The 22961-nt window shown below is 31.8% G+C and overlaps 1 protein-coding gene across 1 annotated transcript in view; it reads right to left on the bottom strand.

The window, feature by feature from the left end:
* Positions 1-1475: 1475 nt before the first annotated feature.
* The window catches only part of LOC106646939 (serine/threonine-protein phosphatase PGAM5, mitochondrial), a 326599-nt gene continuing 305113 nt past the window's right edge, over positions 1476-22961 (bottom strand). The window contains exon 6 of the mRNA XM_089598499.1: positions 1476-1865. Coding sequence (XP_089454625.1) covers positions 1715-1865 — 151 coding nt within the window. The 3' untranslated portion in view covers positions 1476-1714. The remainder of the gene's footprint in view (positions 1866-22961) is intronic.

The following is a 22961-nucleotide window of genomic DNA, read 5'->3' as shown; positions in this document are numbered from 1 at the left end:
ATTAGTTGTCTCAAATCTAGACTGTACAGTTAGTATTCTTTTCTATTTTTATCTTAGAGTTTAAGTAGTTGTTACGAATTACTCCAATAAAACTATTTCCACTTGGGTGAGTACGTTTATTAAACAAATATCAAGTATTTGATGAAAAAATATTAATTTCGTTAAGGTAATCTTTTCCTAAATCAGTATATAAAAGGAACGAAATTGTCAGCAAAACTAATATTAGTATCGAGAAATATGTGTAAAAAATTTGAGACCAATTTACCACGTCGTTATTGAAATATCCTCGTCAAAAAATAACTCTTTTAACATTGAAACAATGGTGCAAATACTACATAACTCCATTATTTTAAAAAGTATAATTTACCACATAACCAGGTAAGTATTGCGTATTCGGCAACGTCGCATTGTCACATATTATGTTTATGTCTAACAGTCTAAGTTTTTATATCATGTTGTAATGATATCCTCATGAACGATTTTACAAATTTGAAATTAGAAACGTTAATGAATTATTCTTTACTGGTATCAAAATGTAGAAGTTTTTGTTAAATTTAACTAATCGATTAAACTTTTTCTTACACAAGTTTCCAGATGCAATTAAAAAACTTGAAAGTTGATTGGTAGGTTAAGTATCATAGTAACAATGAACTGGAACCTTTAATTTATTTTGTCATTAGGCAAGACAAGTTTATATTTTTCGAGGCACAGTTTAGTTAAGCTTACGTTTGATTTTGAGTAGAACGATGGCTCATACTCATTTTGTAGGAAAAGTTCGGCTTTGAAATGTTCTAAAACATTATCTCATCATAAAAGATCATTGCACGAAAATATTAAAGATTTAAATATGGTAGAGATCTTATATTAATAGTTACTTCATACACTATGCATAAGATTCTTCAGATGAGAAAACTAAAAGCAAAAACAAGTTAATTATAAAGTGAGTTCATATAATTGTTATTGTAAAGTGAAGATTTTACGTTTCATTCTCAAAAAAATAGAAAACTACCAAAAAAAGGAGCAAGTTTTATAACATACAGTTAAAATAAAGTAATCACTCAAGCGATATTCATGCTGTCTTGACAAACTTCTTATTCGTTTTTTTTTTTGCATATTAGCAACACAGCTCCAGGTCAGTGTGGCTGTATGAGTTAGATGTATGGTATAGACATACAAGTGCGTCTAAAAGCAAAAGAGAGAATAAGCATATTTTTTATGAGACCTGAAAAGGTACACAGTCAATTAGAATTTGACATATTTTCACAAATTTTTTCATATGAGGGTAGAAACTGCACTTCCTTTTACATGATATAATAAATATTATTTATCGCATCAATTTTTCTAATAATTCTGCTAAGCATTTTTAACGCCTATAATATCGTTAAAAGTTTAACTGAAAATCAGGAGAACTGTTTTTTGCCATTGTCAAATAATTTGACGATACAAAACTAAAATTTACAGTGAATAATAGGTGTAATACATATGCATATTTGGTTTCACACTCATAGTTTTTGTATTGTATAAAAACATTTTTATTAACAAGTCAGTACCTTAAGCAATAATGTGATTTAATTTGGTGTAGTGGTGTTTAAATATTTAACGAACAATTTTAGTTGAAAAGTAAGGGTTTCATTTTGAGTTGCTATGAGTAAGACTTGCATACAAATATTTAAAAAAAGTTTTCATGAGTAAGTTCCACTTAAATTTTTTATAACTATCTTGATGTTATCCACTCAGGTAACATATGACTTGTTTCACCAAATGATCGCAAAATAACTTTTCCGCTAGAAAATACTGTAATCCATGTAACACTACCATGATTTAAGGACATGCGTAGCCATGCTTCGGGAGGAATCTGCAATGCTCTGTAAGTAATAAAAATATTTATTGTAATATAAATCAACACCAAATGCCCAAGATCAGATGGACTAAATTTTTAAAAGTATTTCATAAAGTAGAATAATCGTAAATTAACTTCATTTCCACAATCATAAGGAAATCGAGCGCACCAGCATCAGTACAATAAGAGAAATGTTACCACCTTCACATCACTTCAAATAAATTAAAGATGTAAAAACGTTTCAATTAAAAGACACATTTGCGCATACATGTAGTTCGCATTACAGAGTCAACTAATGATTGATATTAAGAGTGTAGATTCGTCAAAATCAATAATGGTAATAATAAAATCTGATAATAATTTTATAATTTCGTCTCCGTCGTCGTCATCGTAATCATCATCGTCATTAGCATTATCATTAACATCATCATTACCATCGTCATCATTATCATCATTGATACAAGTTGTTTCTTGGTCAAAAATCAAATTAAGTATAATTTTTAATACCATTCACTGATTCACAGAATTTGACTTTTTCAAACTTTTTAAAGTATCTATTGTTCTTTCTTTTACTTATTTCCTCAAAATTAATTAAATAAATAAATTTTCTAAAGTGATAAGAGTTAGTACGTTTTTGAGATTTACTCATTTCTGCTTCTCTATTTGTATACTAAGTCTGTTAATGAATTTCCCTTATCATACTTTACGTAAATAGAAAAATATCCAGTTGCTCAACTCTGTTTGCAAACTCTTAATCTTTACGTACATTTATTGTTATCATTACTCATTTTCTGTAACGCAAGCAATAGGAAAAAATGTACTTTTTAATTCAAACAAATTTACGACCTCAATTTCTTTCAAACTCTCGTTGAGCCGTATGCTTTCAGCACAAAAATTTTTCTAGATAGAAAGTAGAATAATAAAAACGAAGTTTTAGCAATGCCATGATAAAAACCCATACAATTATAAAAACTATACAAGTATCTTAGTGGCTAAATTTTTTGAATAACAAACGGGCTCTCGACTTAAAAGTATTTGGCTAAGGGGTCTGAGTAAATCGAGCTGAAAGTCTTTGTTCCGAGTATGCCAAGTTTTACAATCATTAATTCCTAAAAAAGATCAAGTTAAGAAGTTGAGTTATTCATAAAAGTCTGAGATCATTGTTTTAGAATGAAATAAGTTATAGATAAGTGAGAAAAACTTAATGATCAAATTAAATTATTTATTTTTCTATTCTTGTCAGGGATGATTAATTATCATAAAATGTTTGATTAGAATGTATTAAGTTAAATTTAAATACGATGATTTCTTAGATAAAGGATCATTCCTGTATTGTTGTTCCAGTTATTGTTTCTTATTTGAAAAATACTATAGGTTAACGCCAGCAAAAGCTAAAATCAATACAAAAATTGATTTTCACGTTTATGTAGAAATATAAGAAATGATACTTCACTTTTTTTGGAAATGAATTTTTCTATGTTAGCAAAAATAATAATGAGGTACTTGGTTTTAATGTTGAGCACCTGAGTACTGATTCTTTTATATATTTTCCAATATTGCATAGAGACTGCAGTAGAACTTTTCACATCCTGCGTAGTTCTTTAACTATTTCTCCACAACCCTCACACTTACTGCTGACTCACTACAAATCTGGTCAATATCCTCTCACCCAATACAATGTTGAGTCAGAATTACCCTAGCTACTAACTTATTACAAAACTCATAACTAATTTTTTGTAGCCCTCTAGCACTAGAGTTATAGCTCTCATCATGTATCCCACATTAAGTAATAGAAAAATTTTTCAGAAATAGTATTTTTTGTGTCATAACAAAGACTTTCTGTCATCCATTACTCAAATTTAATGAAAAGTAAAAAAGAGATGATAAGAAAAATGTAGTTATTAAGGGGTAATATGTGAATTCAATATTAAAAAATCATACGTAGAATTCTGTACGAGTTAAAGACAGAGACTTGTAAAAAAAACTTTTACAATAATGCATAGTTTATTATTTTTAAAACCAACACTTAAATATTATAGCAAAGAGACTTAAAAAAGTCACTGCCAGTATATTGGCACAAAGATTTTTCTTTTTCTTTTTTTGTAATATTTTATTTGTGATCTGTATTATTTATAGATGTTTTTTTTATCAAATCATAAAAATCTTTAATTTTTACTAATAAACTTAGAGTAAAATCCATCCACGTTCCTGATTTTTTAATATTGTAAGTCAAACATATTTTTTGTTTAAAATTTTGTGGTCTTTTAGAAATTGTAGTATAGAACATGTTAAAACAAAAAAAAATCTAATTTTCTAAACTAATAAAATAAAAAATCAAAAGTAATAGCGCTTTCACGTTATTGCGAAACCAAAAAAAATTCGAGTGAAGAGACGTTCTACTACTCCTTCTACTTAAAGAAAATCTCGAGGCTGGAAATGATTTAAAGGGCAGGCCCTCCAAAGAATCATCCGACTGGTCTGAGAGTGCTAAGATGAAAAGTAACTTCACAATACAGTCACGTGCTTTATTGTCATGATGCATCTTGTACATAAACACACAGACGGACACCATAGTTAAATTACTCTATTTTTACTCTAAATTTTAACAAGCATATTCATATCATGTCATTTCGATATGGAATTTTTTACCTATTGCAAAGCTTTCTTTCTGAGTGTACAAGATTAGAAAAAAACGATTTTTCAGAAGTTGATTTTTTAGATAGCAAAAATGCGAATTAAAAACAATAATAGACAGAATATTCTGTTTAAAAAACAATCAGCTAAAGTATATCAGAATCTTTCAGCAAAATTCTCAGGCAGTATTAACTTTATAAGTGTAAATTATTACACCTATAAACATCCACACGTATTGTTTTATTTCCTTATCTTACGAAAAATGTTTGTATTAAATTTAACAATATTGAGAATTCTACAACATAAAATATCCTAAGATATGGAAAAAAAAATTTTTTTCAATCATTTAAATCAAAACAAAAATAAAACCTAATCGATGCAAGTAACCTTTTTTCGACAATAGTGATAGGTATTCAGCAATGAAGCAAATAGGTTAACATTTATGGAAATAGGAAAAAAAAATTCTGAGATATGATCGATTAGGTCCGTATGAAAACACACACTCACATAAATATATACTAGTGGAGCTTTGCCTTGCAGTGTACTTTGCATACCAACCTCTATCCACTCATTGAATAATCAGTAAAACTGACATAAAGCAACATGCAAAATTTAATAAATTATTTTTAATATTCTTTATTTACTGTACTAATTTTACTATTCTTTATTTTAATTTTTTTTTAAATTTTTTTTTCTACCGGGTACCACGACAGCCTATTGGCCTAGTCGCCGGGGCCACTCACCACCTATGTATGGGGATGTATTGCCACACCCATTTCCAACCCTTTTTACTGATATCATACCTGAATCCATGGGCACACTGTGAGTATCTCCGGTCGAACACCTTGCCAGTTAAGCTGACACTCTCTGCACCAATGGTGCATCGGGTCCACTTGCTACTGTGTGGCCTTTACCCGGAGAGAACTCCATATTCCAGAATGTCCACTCCTCGCTGATTAAGCTGGCGCTCTCTGCCAAAGCATCGGATCCAGGCTAATTATCATCCCCGGAGAAGCCCCATGATTCAGAGACCACTCCTCGCTGGTAAGGCCGGCGATCCCTGCCCGACACCTGGCATCGGATCCGCTAATCCCTACCTATAGCCTTAACACTGCTTCACATTCACCCAGGCTCGAAGATCTGTGGGGCAAGGAAATAACCCTAGAATTACTCTGAAGGAAAATTCCACGGAAAAATCCGGCCCGAAACAGTCGGGATTACATAGGAGCTTTTCCCGACGAAAGCAGTTTTTGAAAAAATCTGCAATTACCGGGAATCGAACCCACGACCCCTAGAACTGCGTTGTATTAGTAACAAGCATGCTTACCACTGCACCAACGCCTCTCCTACTATTCTTTATTTATTGTATTAACTTTATTTACTGTGTACCCTGTAAAGCTGAAGACTAAACTATTTACCAAATTACAGTACATACACTTAAATATTAATTGTGTTCAAAATCTTTATGTTTATAACAGCAAATGAAGATTTGAACTCCTGCAAATCGTATTTAATAAGTTATTTTCAATGAAAGTAAAAAGGTACATCAAAAATTCAGAATAAGGCGAAAAATTAAAAATTATGTAATGGGTATGCTAAACACAGAACGAAAAACATTTTTTTTCATTACTAATTAAAATGTTCATTAACCGTTGAATTTTGAATTTTAACTTCACAAAATTTATTTTTAAGGAGCTTTTAGCATGTACCACACTAGTCAAATTAAAGAGACAGGCTTCGTACTTGGTAAGTAAGTGAGTTATCTAATATACCTATATGTTAGGTCGATTCTGACGTATATGTATACATAAGACAGCCGCGTCTGTCCAGACGGTAATATGCGAATATACACATACATAATGTACGTAGATAGAGTCGAGTAACTAAATTTTGTTTTATCTGCACGCAACTAAAAAGACAGGGAGAAGGAAACAATGTGCATTAATTAGTTCGGCACTGTTTGGTAGTCCACGGTTAACCACTAGTGGAGAGAGACGACGGGGGTAAGCCGAATAGCGCCGATGCTATGCAACTTATCGAGGTATAATATCATTATACTTCTGACTCTCTTAAGGACTGATGTATATTAGTTCACTAATTTCTGTGCTTTACTAGTTGAGACACGTCTTAAGCTTGCCCTGGTTTTTTTGTATGATTGTCTCGTTCTCCCTCAATCTTGCTCATAGAATTTATAATCACGCGTTCATGATTGCACCCCACTGCATCCTCGTGGACAGCGTAGTCTTCAAGGATGATCGATAACTATTTAAGGTTCCGGCGCGAATAGTGGCTCATATCACTTACATTAATTCACATTACTAAATTAACTCAGTGTCATGGCCAGGTCAACTACGCATTACGGATCACTTATTTTTCAATAAATTAGGTTTTTGTATGCTAAGAGGCTTTTTTCCCACAATTACGTGTTTTTATTTATCCAGCCCAATCTATAAATGTTTAACCAATTTAATTTAACAAATTGAGAAGGTTCCGGCAATACTTATTGGGTTGGACAAAAAAGTAATTTCGGTTTTTATCATGTTTTGCAAAGCAAATTTATCCACATAAATTTTAAACATTAATCAACGATATATGTGCCGTTTTGTTCAATGACCTTTTGCCACATTACTGATAGAGCCATAATTTCGTCACTACAAAACTTCTGAGGTTTCCGGGCAAAAAACTGAATCAAGTTCCAGCAAATCTCTCTCAATTTTTGCTAAATCACTAAAAGTATATGTGGTCTAGCGTTGTCATGATGGAAGGTAACGCCTATCCGACTGATTAATTCTGGCCGTTTTTTTTTCATAGCCTGCTGCAATCACATTAGTTGCTGACAGTAGAAAGTCGAATTCATTGTTTGACCAGATTCAAGTAGTTCATGATGAACAATTCCTTTCTAGTCCTACCAAACACTCAGAATCACCTTCCTTCGCATCAATACAAGCTTTCTAACCATTTGTGAAACTTCTCCGGACTTCGACCACGATCTTTTTTTACACAGGAGTGTCGTACATGATCCACTTTTCATCACTCGTAATCATTCTTTCCAAAAATGGCTTGAGTTCATTTCGTTTGAGCAGTGACTCACAAATGGAATTTCGATCTATTAAATTTTTCTTAGTTAATTTAAGTGGAACCAAAGTATTAAGCTTTTTTTGGTATTCAGCCTTATGTAAATATTTCAGAACTGTTTTATAGTCGATTCCATAGCTATGTCACGAGATGAAATATTTTGGTCTACCTCGATTTTTTCAAGAATTTTATCATTTTTTAACGATGGACCGACCAAAGCAGGATTTATCTTTAACGTAAAAATTTCCGGAACAGCGCTGCTTTTATATCTACAATGTTCGGTGGACTGTGTATGGTATGGCTTCATTGAATAAATGTTACAAGCAATACGTGACTTCAACTCGATCCGTTGCAGACAAGAAAATGAAATACAAAAAAAAGCAAAACCTAGCTTAGTTTCGCTCCTCGGGAGTTTCCGAGGTTACTGAGCACGAGCACCATGCTGGTTATGCTCCCCGAAGTACCTGGTACTCAGGGTGGGCCTTATCAACGTCGTTTTCAGGAATTTTACGTTAAGGAGGCTCCCTCGTGCAGAAATGCCAACTCGTCGTAGGTCTCGAATTAGCTCGCAAACTCAGGTATAGTTGGCATCAATGGCGCAAGGAAATACAGACTCAATTTTTAATAGAATAAAATTTTCCAGGGTAACACTTACTTTGCTGATTTGTGGTGTCATTTGAATGTCAAACATAAATTATTTTTCTGAACCATTGGATTAATGAAAAATCTTTGTTCTTTTATATAGGTATACCTATATTGTGAATTTCAGTGCTACTACGACAAAACTTGAAGAAAAAAGATTACTTCCGAGTTGGCTGCTTCTTCAACCTGAACCTGAGTTGGCTCCTTTTTCAAGCCAAATCTAAGTTGATTGCTTTTTCAACCCAAATTTCGAGTTGGCTCCTTTTTCACCAATTATCTGAGTTGGCTTTGTCTTTTACCGAGCCGTCGATATTACATCAGTTACGCTCTACGAGGTACCAAGTGCCCTGGGTGGGCCTTATCAACGTCGTTTCCAGAAGTTTTACGTTAATTTACTTAACAGCAATGCAAAATTTGCTATTAGAGGGTTTTCGGGATCACTAAGCACGAATATCACATCAGTTATGCTCCCCGAGATACTTAGTACCCAGGGTGGGCCCCTGAAAAATCCTGAATAGCAGATTTTGCGTTATTTTAAAGAAAATTAACTAAAAACTCCTGGAAACGAAGTTGATAAGGCCCACCCTTGGCACCAGGTACCTCGTGGAGCATAACTAATGTGATATTCGTGGTCAGCGACCTCGAAAACCCCCGAGTAGCGAAATTGAGCTCATTACGATTAACAAATTTAATCAAGTTATAAATTTGTTAGATAGCGTCTCTTTTGGATGCAACTACACCATACATTTTGTTAATGCAAAAATGCAATTTTCAATTTCTCTTTCATTACAACCAGTCACAAAATTTCCTGATAAAATTATGAATCGAATGCAGCCAACCGCATTCAAATCGGTCTTACTACGCAAATTTACTAGGTTTTGTGCTTTATTTCCTCATCTATTGGGAAAATCCGAAATAACTTTTTCCTCAACCCAATATATATGCCCTTCATCACTGTCGTTATGCGAGCACCTTTGTGACTGAAAAAAAAGTTATTTATCATCAGCTATCCAAAAACTTCTTGCAAGAAAGTAGTTTGATCTTCAAAAATGTCCATGAAAAGTTTTAGGTGAATGTTTAATTGTATGGATTTAAAAGTGATTTTGTAAATAAAAATGTTGCAAAAATATGTGTGTTCTCTTGTAAAAAATTTCTTTATTTTCAGTATCTTAGTTTTTAGAAATTCAAAGTGATCAGTGATCCGTTGGGGGCAAAATGTGAGAAAATAAATAAATACAAGTAAAGTGTATTTAAATTTTCTTGCGTTGATTTATTAATGCGCAACGTTTCGCTGACAAAATGCGTCAGCCTCATCAGGCTACAAAATTAAAATTAAAAACACACAATGAGTGATCTGGAAGGCTCAAACACAAAAATACAATAAATTTTTTATGTCATATGTTTAGTGAACATATGAAAAGTAATAACTCCGATTCCGTTGTTTGTGCACACCAAATCAATTTTGACCATGAATTCGATTGGGATAACTTTAAAATCCTTGACAAAGAATCCAATTACAAAAAAGAATTATTTCCGAAATGCTTTATATAAAACTCGACAAACACAACATCAATAGAAAGGAGGATGTGCTTTCCTTTAATAGAGCATACCTTCCTTTACTACGAAAGTTTAAATGTCCCGATCGAGTTCATCGCCCTTTACCGTCTACCTTTGTGGCACCGCCTATATAAGCGCTGGCTTGTTGTTGTAATTTATTGTCAGTCGATAGCACGACAGGTAACGAGTAAGTCAACCAAACTTACGAATTTTCGCGTATCTGCGGTAACAATTTACATAAAAAATTTATTGTATTTTTGTGTTTGAGCCTTCCAGATCACTCATTGTGTGTTTTTAATTTTAATTTTGTAGCCTGATGAGGCTGACGCATATTGTCAGCGAAACGTTGCGCATTAATAAATCAACGCAAGAAAATTTAAATACACTTTACTTGTATTAATTTATTTTCTCACATTTTGCTCGCAACGGATCACTGATTACTTTGAATTTCCAAATTCACCGGAGGGCACTGATATATACTAACAAATCATCTTAGTTTTTAGTCCAGTTACCACATTTTTAACAACATCTTTGGTAAGATATGGTTTTAATTTCAATTATCTGTGCATTAATTATATCTAAGACTTTTATTTGACGTTTTAATTCATCAATCCTAATATGTTGATCTCAACAATGCGTCTTAAAAGAGCAAAGTTTCAGATAAACTATTCCAATATTTTGATTGGTTAGGGATGAAAAAAAGGTACCACTAAATTCAGTGTTATTTCATCTTTTGAACAGTATATGTCAAGGTTTTTAACACTTTGGTACTCGAGCCTCTTTAATAAAAATAAAAGGTCAGGTAAGTTTTATATAGTGACAATAACCTGTGTACTCTATAATAAATTGTCAGCTTTGCAAACTTATAAAGTCAAAGCCTAAATAATGTGAAAATTAATTTTATTTTTTAGTGCAAATACTTTTTGTATGACACTTGTAGTATTATATTGTTGCGTACTTGTACATTAAAAGAATTAAACTAAGTAATATTGAACAGGACATACATATGTACATGCCCGAAATAAAATAAATAAAAATAATTTTTAATGTAAATTTATTAGATTTTATTAATCTTATAAGGTGTGTAAACTACTATTTCACATGATTTTTGTGTGATTTATTATTTTATTAGGAGCTCTTGAATTAATTAATTTTCTAATATATTTATATACTCACATACCCAAGAAAGTCTGCAGTTACAATAGTATGCAGTACTTCGAAGAATGTAAAAAAGTATGTGAAAACAGGATTAAATTTCAACGATTTGTCCTAGGTCGTTGAAAGGACTCTAGAACAGACAATAGTTACAATTATTTTTTAAGGTAAAATAAGGATGGTATCTAGGAATGCAATATGGAGGAATGTGGAAATGACGAACGTTTTATCATAGGTTTAACAAACATATGGTAAAATACTCTTTTTATCTATTTATTCAAGTTTTTAAACGGAAAGTGGTTAGAATTTTATTGACCTCATTGGGTATATTAACTTTAATTTCACATGATCTAGATGTAATTTTGTATTCTGTTGAGAGCTTTTGGATAGTATGATTTTATTATTTAATTTAATAACTTACATACCAAAGAGAGTCCAATTTAACATTAGTATGCAATACTTGGTGGAGAGTAAGAAAAGTATTTAAAGTTTTTGCCTTAAAAAATACTCGCACTTGTTTTACACAGCTGCTTGTAGCTTGTAGATACGCAATTACCCATCTTATTCAACGAGCGTCTATGGTTAAGATTGTTAGCACAGCTGTCCTGAAGATTCCGCCGACAACATAGAAACAAACGTTTGAATTCCATTTTTTAAAGTAAGAACTTCATTGCGCACGCTTGGTTGGGGACCTATTTCGTTGAACGTACGTCCGTACGTCAGAACAGTGCTCAAGGGGAAACAGCGCGGCGGTAAAGGAGAAGAGGGGCAGATAGGCGCGCGCGTATAGCTACTGCCTCTCTTACTTTCTTCCTCCTCTCTTTCGTTCTTTACGCGTTTGCAGCTGTGCGTGCGTCACTGGCACTCGAGTCTCATCGTTTGTATTCGGATTCGGATACAAATGTGTAGTCAGCATGTGGTGTTATGTATACTCCTATTGCCGTGTCGTAGTGTGTTACTGTGTTCACTGTGCAGACTGCAGTGTCAGTGTGCTCGTGTACATGCATGTATGTATGTTTGTTTGTGTGTGTGTGTGTAACTTGTGTATATAATAGAATTATCAATTATGGATGGAACCATGAGAGTGTGCATGTATGCAAGTGTGTACATGTTTGCCAGCGCGCATGTGTATAAAATATCGTAATTGATATTAATAACTTATACCCTAGTTAATACATTTATTTTATAATAAAATAACTGCCACGGACAATGTTTTTCGAGGAAACCCCTGCGCCACTAATGCTAGGGCAGTCCGCGTTTTGACTTTTGACGTGCTTCTTGCCTATGCGTACCCTCAGGGCGTCAAACCAACATTACATTAACAAATAATTTTTGCATGCACGGCAGGTCGATAAATATAGCCAGCATTTAATAAGCATATTATTACGATATGACATAACTTTTAAATATTAAAAATACGCCATATTTTTTTAGAAGCTAGATAAACAAAAAATAACGAATTTTATAGGTTTTCTCAATAATATGAAATTACCATGGTGCACAAAAAAAAAGGCTTTGAATTATGTACAAGCATAACCTCAATTTTAGATGTTTTCAATGTACCTTCATGAAATAAACAGGAAAACCATAGGAAAATTATATTACATTTAGTACAAAATTATGATAATGTAGAAATGATTTTCTATGGTCATGAGTACACATAACCCCCAAATATTGGAAAATACGCCATATTTTCAAAGGAAAACAAAATACACGAAAAATAACGAACTTTACAGGCATTTATATGTAACTTTACACAAGAAAAAAAAACATCGTGGCACACAAATAGAGAGGTGCTAGGTTATGAGACGACATAACCTAAAATTTCAGTATTTTTGGTATTCTTTTATAATATAAAGGTGCAAAATTTTGAAAAAAATCATAGTATATTTGTTAAATTATTACAAATGTGTAGGATACATTTTTCGTTTTTTGCCCAAAAATAACTTTGAAAATTATTTAAAAAACGCAAAATCGTTAACTGAAAGATAGATTGACCAAACATAACTTCGTACATGTGTGCACGCGTATCTGCAACTTTAAAAAGCAATTTCATTGTCAATGAGCATTATGCCAATGGGCTTATCACAACACTGGATCATTATGGTAACAGCATAATTACTATACACTTTATGAAACACACATCAATGAACATGATTATAAAAAGATCATTTTGTTTTGTGTCCAGATTCGTTTTTTTTAATCGTGCCAATTATCAATAATTTACAAATCCTTACTATTTTAATTACAAATTTTTGCTCTCTCTCTGTTAATTCATATGTATTACAATTATTTTTTAAGCTTTCACGTTTACGGTACGTTCCGCAACGCATCCGTTTTTTTCTTCCTTTTCTTACGCTGAATTTAGTACTGTGTACCAATGTTTCACTGGCTTTGCTTGGGTTTTTAAGCAATAAAATTGATTGAGAAATCCCTGGTGACATTGCAAAATAATATGTCACAAGAACTTATCTGCAGTAATACGGAATGTCTTGGCTCAACCATATTTAAACGAGTGAGACAAGTGAAACCAGCTGTATACAAATATATATTTCCTCTTTTTATCAGATCCTTACCGTTCGAGCACACATGCTTGCTGCATCGATACCAAGATAGGTCATCGTAGGTAAATATGCACTAGATGACAGGTATGTACTTGTAACAAAAACACATCAGCAATTACGGGTGTTCTGCCTGCCGATGTGTAGGGCACTAGAACACTTCCTCTGTTCAAGCTCGCACTTAAAAGTATTCATAATACTTAAGGTAAAAATACCCTTTACCGAATGCACTGTTGCTGCAAATAAGTGTCCACTGGATTCAACGCTGATATTTACTCGTTCCTATGGACTCCTATTACCCGCTGATCAACTCCTTCTTCGGAGATTAACTAATTGCACTTCCATCATCAAGCAACATTGTTGGTAAAGATCTTACACCAAATTTTCTATACTTCCCATGATTAGTTATTTAAGTATCTTTCTCAATATATACTGCACAAATCCTCCCTCTCGTAAGGAAAAATCCTCTGTGAATATATTGATGAAACACTCAGTGCACTTGTCTCGCACATTCCAGATTTATGGCTCAGTGAGCGTCCTTGAAGCTATCTTTGTAATAATCCCTGGACATGCGTCCAGACCGTTCTAGTTAAATAAAATAAACACAGAAAATCGCAATTCGGTATATAGTATACGGCATTACTTGGCGCTCAGCTTGTATCCCCGTTTAAAGAAATATAGCAGGGAAATACCGAGAGGTCTGCTTCAATAAGTACTACCACATTAGAAGAGTACAGCAACATCAGGTTTTACTAAATTCTAAAAGATTTTTCGGATTAAAAGTAAAGTCAGAAAAAATTTATTCAATTTTAGATGATTTTTTAGATTATGAGGGTCGCATTTCGATAAGATTAAAACAAAGATTTGTGTATTTTTTTCTGTTACTTTATTTCTATAACTTAAGGAATTCTCAGACGGAAAGATGTTCAAAATGTTAGAAACTGTTCTTTGGAATATTTTTTACAGATTTTTAAAGCATAACCTCAAAGACTATAAGCTTAACAAAAATTGTGCAATTCTCGCATGTCAATCCTAATATAACATATAAAAAATATGTACACAGGTGTTCTTAATATTGTTGGTGTAAATATGTTAGTATTTTCTACAGGTTGACAGTCTACTTTACATACACACACGCACGCGCACGCAGGTACATCCACACACACACGAGTGAAAATGACTTATGCAGACTTTACGTGCATTTAAGACCTCAAGAACATTGTAGAATTAAACAACTTTTCATTTGTCGTCATAATTACCCTCATATTCGCTGTGCACATGAAGATAATTAACGCTTAAGTGGCACTTTTGTTAACGTGAGCGTAGCATTTTCTGATATGCGCTACGTAAAATCAACAAAAACAAATAATTGATAGACTTAAAAAAATAGTGAAAATAACTATAAGTAATAATAAAAGTCAACATATATTATTCAATTGATGATAAATCATTTAAATTTTAATCATTCAACTATATGTTCTCTGCATTTTGCTGGACATGAAAAAATCACTAGATCCTTCAAGTTCAAGTTACAATCTAAGAATTTTCCAAGAGTCTAAAAAAATGAATATATAAATAAATAATAAAAGTTAATGCACTAACAGTGATTGCTACATCAGTGTAATAATTTGTTACCTAATCTAAGTGTATTGATTAAAAAATTGTATAAAATACTGTACATTCAATTTTGTAGACGTAAGCGTAAAAACAACAGAGATATAAAGAAAAATATGCATCTAATGAGAAATGATTCTACAAAGACGTCAACAAAAGAACAAAATAATGAGAAACTAAACCAAAATCCAGAATGGAAAGATAATATGATAAATAAAGCAGAATTTCAAGGTTTTATCAGTATAGTATTAGAACCGATGAGGAAATAAAAGATTTGCGTGGCGTATATTCACGTTATTATTAAAAATAGCAAGTGAACAATTAGTTTTAAAAAGTCCAAAATTCAAAGTAAATATTAAAATAACTTTTGATATTTTTGATGCCTATAAAGTGCGGATAACATTATTTAATTAACAATTAGGTACGATTACAAGAACTTTCATTGATTGTTTAAATTGTTTGACTACAGCTTGCAAAAATTTTGTGTTTTAGTCAGAGAAAGATGTCATCCAGGAAATTATACCATCAGTTTTTACTGAAAGTCAAATATTGTAGGGTAAACATCGACTCCACTGAATCTGTTGTACAGCAGCCTCCGACAATTAAAAAAATGCAGTTTTTTCTCACTACAGAAAAGATGTAGGACAAAAAATGTGATAGGATGTACACCATGTGGTTTCATCAGCTTTGTCAGTAAGCGTAGAGGTGGCTGGGAAACTGACTCGCAGATCACTGAATCCTCAGGACTGCTAGATTTTTTAGAACCTGGGGATGTTGTGTTAGCTGATAAAAGATTTCCTCAATTATAAAATATCTCAAAGATCAAAGTGATAAAAATATTATGTTAGTTATGCCACCGTTTTTGTAAAATGAATCTTTCTTGGCAGAAGAAAAGATGGTAACATACAACATAGACAACCAAAGGATTCATAGTAAAAGAATCATACAAACAATTAGAGCTTTCAAGATTGTAGATAAATTTACAATAGATGTGATACCCCATTGCGATAAAATATTATTTACGTGTTCTGTATTGGTTAATTTACAATTACTGATACTTAGAGATACAAAACAAGTGGATGTTTCATCTAACTGATAAACTAATCTGATAAAAAAGTACAAATAGGTTTGTTTTTTTTAGTTTTAAACGTACATTATTTCCTAATCATATTTTTTTTATTTTGATACCACCGAACTTCTTACAAGAAAGGGCAGGCAAGTGTGTGTAACCGATTTTTCTAAAACTCGACATACGAGTAGAGTATGAAAAAATATTAGACACGTGTTTTTTTTAACTGCCCCCATGCAGTTTAAAGGGGTGAAACCTACCCTCAAAGATCACCCCCCAAACGACTTTTTCCACATAACTCACCCCCATCTCCATATTTTTTGTTAAAACAAGATGGAAGTTGTGTCTTTTAAAAAAGGTGATTAAATAATGATGATTTAGACAAGAGTTGCATCTCCTATTTTTTAACGGTTGAAAATCCATATTTTTAGTAACAGTTTGTAATGAAAATTTGTAAAAAAACTCAAAAATTATAAAAAAATGTTGTTAACACGTAAGACAAAAAAAAAGTGAATGTGTTTTGTCATTCTTGTGAATTTAACCCCCATTGTAGGTTTACCGCCCCTATTACAGAACCACCGTGAACATTTTATCAAGCTCTAAAAAAATTTGCAAAAGCTTGTAGATAGGGGTTTTAAATATCACTGATTATAAATCCGTTATTATATTTTTAAAATTTATAATTACTGAACTAATGTAGTGGAAATAAATCTAAAAATAACATTTTATTTAATTTCATAAAAAAACGTAGAAAGGGATTTTTAGGTCATTCATTGTAAATCATTACAACTATTCTTACACCTTTCTTTCAGGATGAAAGTATTGTAGACACACGTTAGGTACGAAGGTTTTCAAATATTTTCACCGTAGATTCTCAATGTTTGTAAAATGACTTATATTCATAAATTTCATTAACCTGAAAATTCATTAATCGATCACAAATTATTTTTCTCTCATTTTTTGCTAAGTACAATTTTGATTAAATTACAATCTTGTTAATAGAACATATAAACTGACAATAAAAACTTGTATCTACGAGATATATTTATTGTAAATTTAGGACCTGCTCAATATCTTAGGACAAATAAAGTAAGTAACACTAACGGTAGTGTAAGAGGTATACAAATATACGGAACTTTTCATAAAATCATTAATTTGCTTACATTTTCTTGAGAATAGTAAATTTTATAATGGAGTAATATATATCTTGTTCTAGTTTTTTTGAAAAAAAGTATTCATATTCTTATCATAATACTATTATTGTCAGTGTTACTCTGACAAGTCTCAATACGATTCGGTTATGAAATAATTGTTAAGTTATTATGGTGTTAGGTGTGAAATTAATTGGAATTATTCAGCAAAAATTTAGAATACTGTTTTTGGCTTTAAATATGCACTAACAAGGAGTACATTTTTAAAATAATCTTAGGATAAATAAAATAAGCAACACTTATGGTAGTATAAAAGGGATAAAAAAGAACTTATACGAAACTTCTTAATACATCTTTATTTTATTTATATTATCTTTCTAATAGTAGAAGTTATACAGTATCTGTATATATACTGCTATTTATGTATATCTATACGTATATATAATTGGAACAACTTCTTTATAAACTTCTACATATGAGGCATTTCACGTCAATTGTCCTAGCGCGATCCGCGAGCACCAAAACATGTACTTTTCAACTCGCGATTGCGGTATTATAAATAACTAAAAAAAAATAATAAAAACATAGGATCGACGTGTTTTTTTCTCAGCTTTTTGGTGATGCAATCGGTTTTTTGAAAAAATGACGATTTAACCTAGAAAAAACACAAAACGTGTCATATCTCAAAAACGGCGTTTTTAATATCTTTTTAACCATCGCCAATCGAAAGAGCAGGATTTTTTACGTCGGTATGGCGATTTTCAGAGAGTACTTTTTTTATTTTAGCGAGATATTGAATGACAAAGAAAAAACCAATATCGAATTTAACAGAACAAAAGTATTGAAAATGTATTTATCAATCCAAAACTGACAGAGATAAAATAAACTATTTTCATCGTTTATAATTACATTGAAATAAGTTATGTACACCAGTCGATAACTCTGTAATTATAATCCTTACGTTATGTTTACAATAGTCACTTTTTTTTTTCTTTGGTAATATACATTTTTTTTTTTCTCAATACTCGTTGCTTTAAGATTTTTATTCTTCACTTTAGGAAAATTTTGGTATTTCGTGGCTAAAGATGTATTTTTTAGCATAAAATATTTGTTATAAATGGGAGTGATTGCGTGATAATTTATTGTCCCTGGGATAGCTTTGCATTTTCAAACCTACTTTTTAAAAATAATGAAGTTGCTTAATAATCTGATTTCGCACTAAAAAAAATTTCAGTTTCTTTGCAGTGACTTTTTTTCCAATCGCATAAAGCTTCCGTAGAGGTCATGTTCTTTTCCGACGTCAACTACAAACTTGCTCTTCTCGTGCCTCGTTTTAAGTTTGCTCCAATGCCATTACAAGCACCTTTGCCTTGTGCAGTTGCAAAGAAATGCCATTTAGTTGCTATACCGAAATCTGTTTTGTGGTATAAAAGATTTTGGAAATTACTTTTGTTTTTAACATGTTGGCCAGCTCTATCGGTGAAGTAAAAAATTTTTTTCGAATTAAAGTTCTATTTTAAATAATTGACAATAATTTTTTGATACTCATACACGGCTATGGTATCATGTGCTAAATTATTGGAAATAATGGCAATACTTTTATGTTTTACTTAATTTTTTTCTTTATGATAAATAACTATCGTAAATTCAGTTGCTGATTGTTGTTCCAATGAAACGATTGGGTCGAGTTTTGCACAACGAACGCGTAGTTCTACGCGAAATCACAACACACGATAAATTGGCCATCTTCCAAGTTACTTTTGATGTTTTTAAAATACTGTGATTTTTTTTTCTAGAAATGATCATGAGTTTTTAACTTCATTAACTTTTCACAGAGTAAAGCAGTGAATTCGTGAGCATTTAGCGTTTGTAATGCTATATTACACCGATCAGTTTGGAACCAGTTCTGGAATTTCACTTCACAAATATCGTTGTCATTAAATACTTGAATTAAATGATTTTTCAATTGAGCTGTATTCGGGCAATCCAGACAGTCTCCCGTGTAGCATTCATCTGACGGATTATCGCATACTAGGGCTGCAATGCAATCATGGTAGTTGTTTAATTGTAATTTGCTAAGTTTTGTTAATTCGGATAAGTCAGCCCCTTCCAACATCAATTTAACATTTTCATGGTGTACGCAAACACAAACCGTATGCGTTCCATTGCTTCCAGCTAGAATGCAGTGGACGGGTCGAATTAAAGTAAATTTAGTAAAACCGATCTCGATATTTTCGTGTTCTTTTTTAAACTGTAGAAATAAATCATTTAAATCGCCAAGTAGAAATCTTTTTTGTAGGTGAATCCTTTTATTATTTTCTTGTTTAACCGAAATAAAATTCTTGAAGCCAGGCATAAGTCGACTTACATCATCACATACATAAAAATTTTTAACTGAATTTTCCGTTTCAAGAGGAAGTACTTTGCCTCGTTTTTTTTTGGGAGCTGTTAATATGCCATTTTCAGATAATAGAGTTGTAGCTTGCCTTACTTCTCGTTCTGTACAGTTAAATTCTCTTATTATGTCATTACGGCTCCAGAATTTTGGAGACGGAGTAAGTAACAAAATTCTTTCATCTCTACTACTTGAAAGAGCAAACTTTTCCTTGATTTGATCAAGGACGGCGATACCAGCTTTATAATAGCTATCATCGCAAGCTGCTTCAAATTTTGCTTTTTTGTTCTTGGGACGGGAATCAGAATTCTGAGATTACAATTTGTAAATTGAGAAACTGCAAATTGTATAAATCTTTGATCCATCACAAACAGCGGAGTATGTCTCTCGAAAACGATTAGAAAAAAAATTAGAAAGTTTAACAAATTCTTCAATATACTGCTGTGATTGGACAACCCCAAGGGATTACAGCACCGAGACGAGAAAGCCATTCTCAAAGCGAGCAAGAAGCATGCAATTTTTCAATTCAGTAGACACGACGACGTACTTTAATGTCACCCTGAGTTAGGCCTCCCCTACGTAAAAAGAATCTAATTAATATATTATGAACTATCTAGAAAATATCGTTCATAAGCGTTGAAGCAAAGTAACGCTCGGCAAGTAAAATCATTTGCTCACATTTCATCTTCTGCGTGCATAATAACGTACTTGGTTACCAGTTGATCTAACCTCAAAAACGAGCAGTAAATATAATACACAGCTCAAATACTGCTCCATTTAAGATAAACTATCAATCTGTCAATTCCTTTTAACTTATGTGTCAATAAAAGCAACATTATTTACAAATACACTTAAAAAGAAAAGTATGCGATTCAGCCGTCCATAAAAACGTCGAATCAAAACAGCGCAACCTAACCATGTTCGCTTGGCAATATATATATGGCATACTATCGCGCGAGTCGAACAGCCACTGCCGCATTGTCATTGCGCCCAACTTTGTCATTCAATATCTCGCTAAAATAAAAAAGTACTCTCTGAAAATCGCCATACCGACGTAAAAAATCCTGCTCTTTCGATTGGCGATGGTAAAAAAGATATTAAAAACGCCGTTTTTGAGATATGACACGTTTTGTGTTTTTTCTAGGTTGAATCGTCATTTTTTCAAAAAACCGATTGCATCACCAAAAAGCTGAGAAAAAAACACGTCGATCCTATGTTTTTATTATTTTTTTTTAGTTATTTATAATACCGCAATCGCGAGTTGAAAAGTACATGTTTTGGTGCTCGCGGATCGCGCTAGGACACTTGACGTGAAATGCCTCATATGTAGAAGTTTATAAAGAAGTTGTTCCAATTATATATACGTATAGATATACATAAATAGCAGTATATATACAGATACTGTATAACTTCTACTATTAGAAAGATAATATGAATAAAATAACGATGTATTAAGAAGTTTTGTACAAGTTCTTTTTTATCCCTTTTATACTACCATAAGTGTTGCTTATTTTATTTATCCTAAGATTATTTTAAAAATGTACTCCTTGTTAGTGCATATTTAAAGCCAAAAACAGTATTCTAAATTTTTGCCGAATAATTCCAATTAATTTCACACCTAACACCATAATGACTTAACAATTATTTCATAACCGAATCGTATTGAGACTTGTCAGAGTAACACTGACAATAATAGTATTATGATAAGAATATGAATACTTTTTTTCAAAAAAACTAGAACAAGATATATATTACTCCATTATAAAATTTACTATTCTCAAGAAAATGTAAGCAAATTAATGATTTTATGAAAAGTTCCGTATATTTGTATACCTCTTACACTACCGTTAGTGTTACTTACTTTATTTGTCCTAAGATATTGAGCAGGTCCTAAATTTACAATAAATATATCTCGTAGATACAAGTTTTTATTGTCAGTTTATATGTTCTATTAACAAGATTGTAATTTAATCAAAATTGTACTTAGCAAAAAATGAGAGAAAAATAATTTGTGATCGATTAATGAATTTTCAGGTTAATGAAATTTATGAATATAAGTCATTTTACAAACATTGAGAATCTACGGTGAAAATATTTGAAAACCTTCGTACCTAACGTGTGTCTACAATACTTTCATCCTGAAAGAAAGGTGTAAGAATAGTTGTAATGATTTACAATGAATGACCTAAAAATCCCTTTCTACGTTTTTTTATGAAATTAAATAAAATGTTATTTTTAGATTTATTTCCACTACATTAGTTCAGTAATTATAAATTTTAAAAATATAATAACGGATTTATAATCAGTGATATTTAAAACCCCTATCTACAAGCTTTTGCAAATTTTTTTAGAGCTTGATAAAATGTTCACGGTGGTTCTGTAATAGGGGCGGTAAACCTACAATGGGGGTTAAATTCACAAGAATGACAAAACACATTCACTTTTTTTTTGTCTTACGTGTTAACAACATTTTTTTATAATTTTTGAGTTTTTTTACAAATTTTCATTACAAACTGTTACTAAAAATATGGATTTTCAACCGTTAAAAAATAGGAGATGCAACTCTTGTCTAAATCATCATTATTTAATCACCTTTTTTAAAAGACACAACTTCCATCTTGTTTTAACAAAAAATATGGAGATGGGGGTGAGTTATGTGGAAAAAGTCGTTTGGGGGGTGATCTTTGAGGGTAGGTTTCACCCCTTTAAACTGCATGGGGGCAGTTAAAAAAAACACGTGTCTAATATTTTTTCATACTCTACTCGTATGTCGAGTTTTAGAAAAATCGGTTACACACACTTGCCTGCCCTTTCTTGTAAGAAGTTCGGTGGTATCAAAATAAAAAAAATATGATTAGGAAATAATGTACGTTTAAAACTAAAAAAAACAAACCTATTTGTACTTTTTTATCAGATTAGTTTATCAGTTAGATGAAACATCCACTTGTTTTGTATCTCTAAGTATCAGTAATTGTAAATTAACCAATACAGAACACGTAAATAATATTTTATCGCAATGGGGTATCACATCTATTGTAAATTTATCTACAATCTTGAAAGCTCTAATTGTTTGTATGATTCTTTTACTATGAATCCTTTGGTTGTCTATGTTGTATGTTACCATCTTTTCTTCTGCCAAGAAAGATTCATTTTACAAAAACGGTGGCATAACTAACATAATATTTTTATCACTTTGATCTTTGAGATATTTTATAATTGAGGAAATCTTTTATCAGCTAACACAACATCCCCAGGTTCTAAAAAATCT

This window comes from Copidosoma floridanum, unplaced genomic scaffold, assembly GCF_036245765.1.
Source record: "Copidosoma floridanum isolate Cflo_tuat_1 unplaced genomic scaffold, Cflo_Japanese_pri ptg000006l, whole genome shotgun sequence".
Taxonomy (NCBI): domain Eukaryota; kingdom Metazoa; phylum Arthropoda; class Insecta; order Hymenoptera; family Encyrtidae; genus Copidosoma; species Copidosoma floridanum.
The sequence above is the reverse complement of the archived record's forward strand: the minus strand, read 5'-3'. Positions and strand labels throughout refer to the sequence as shown.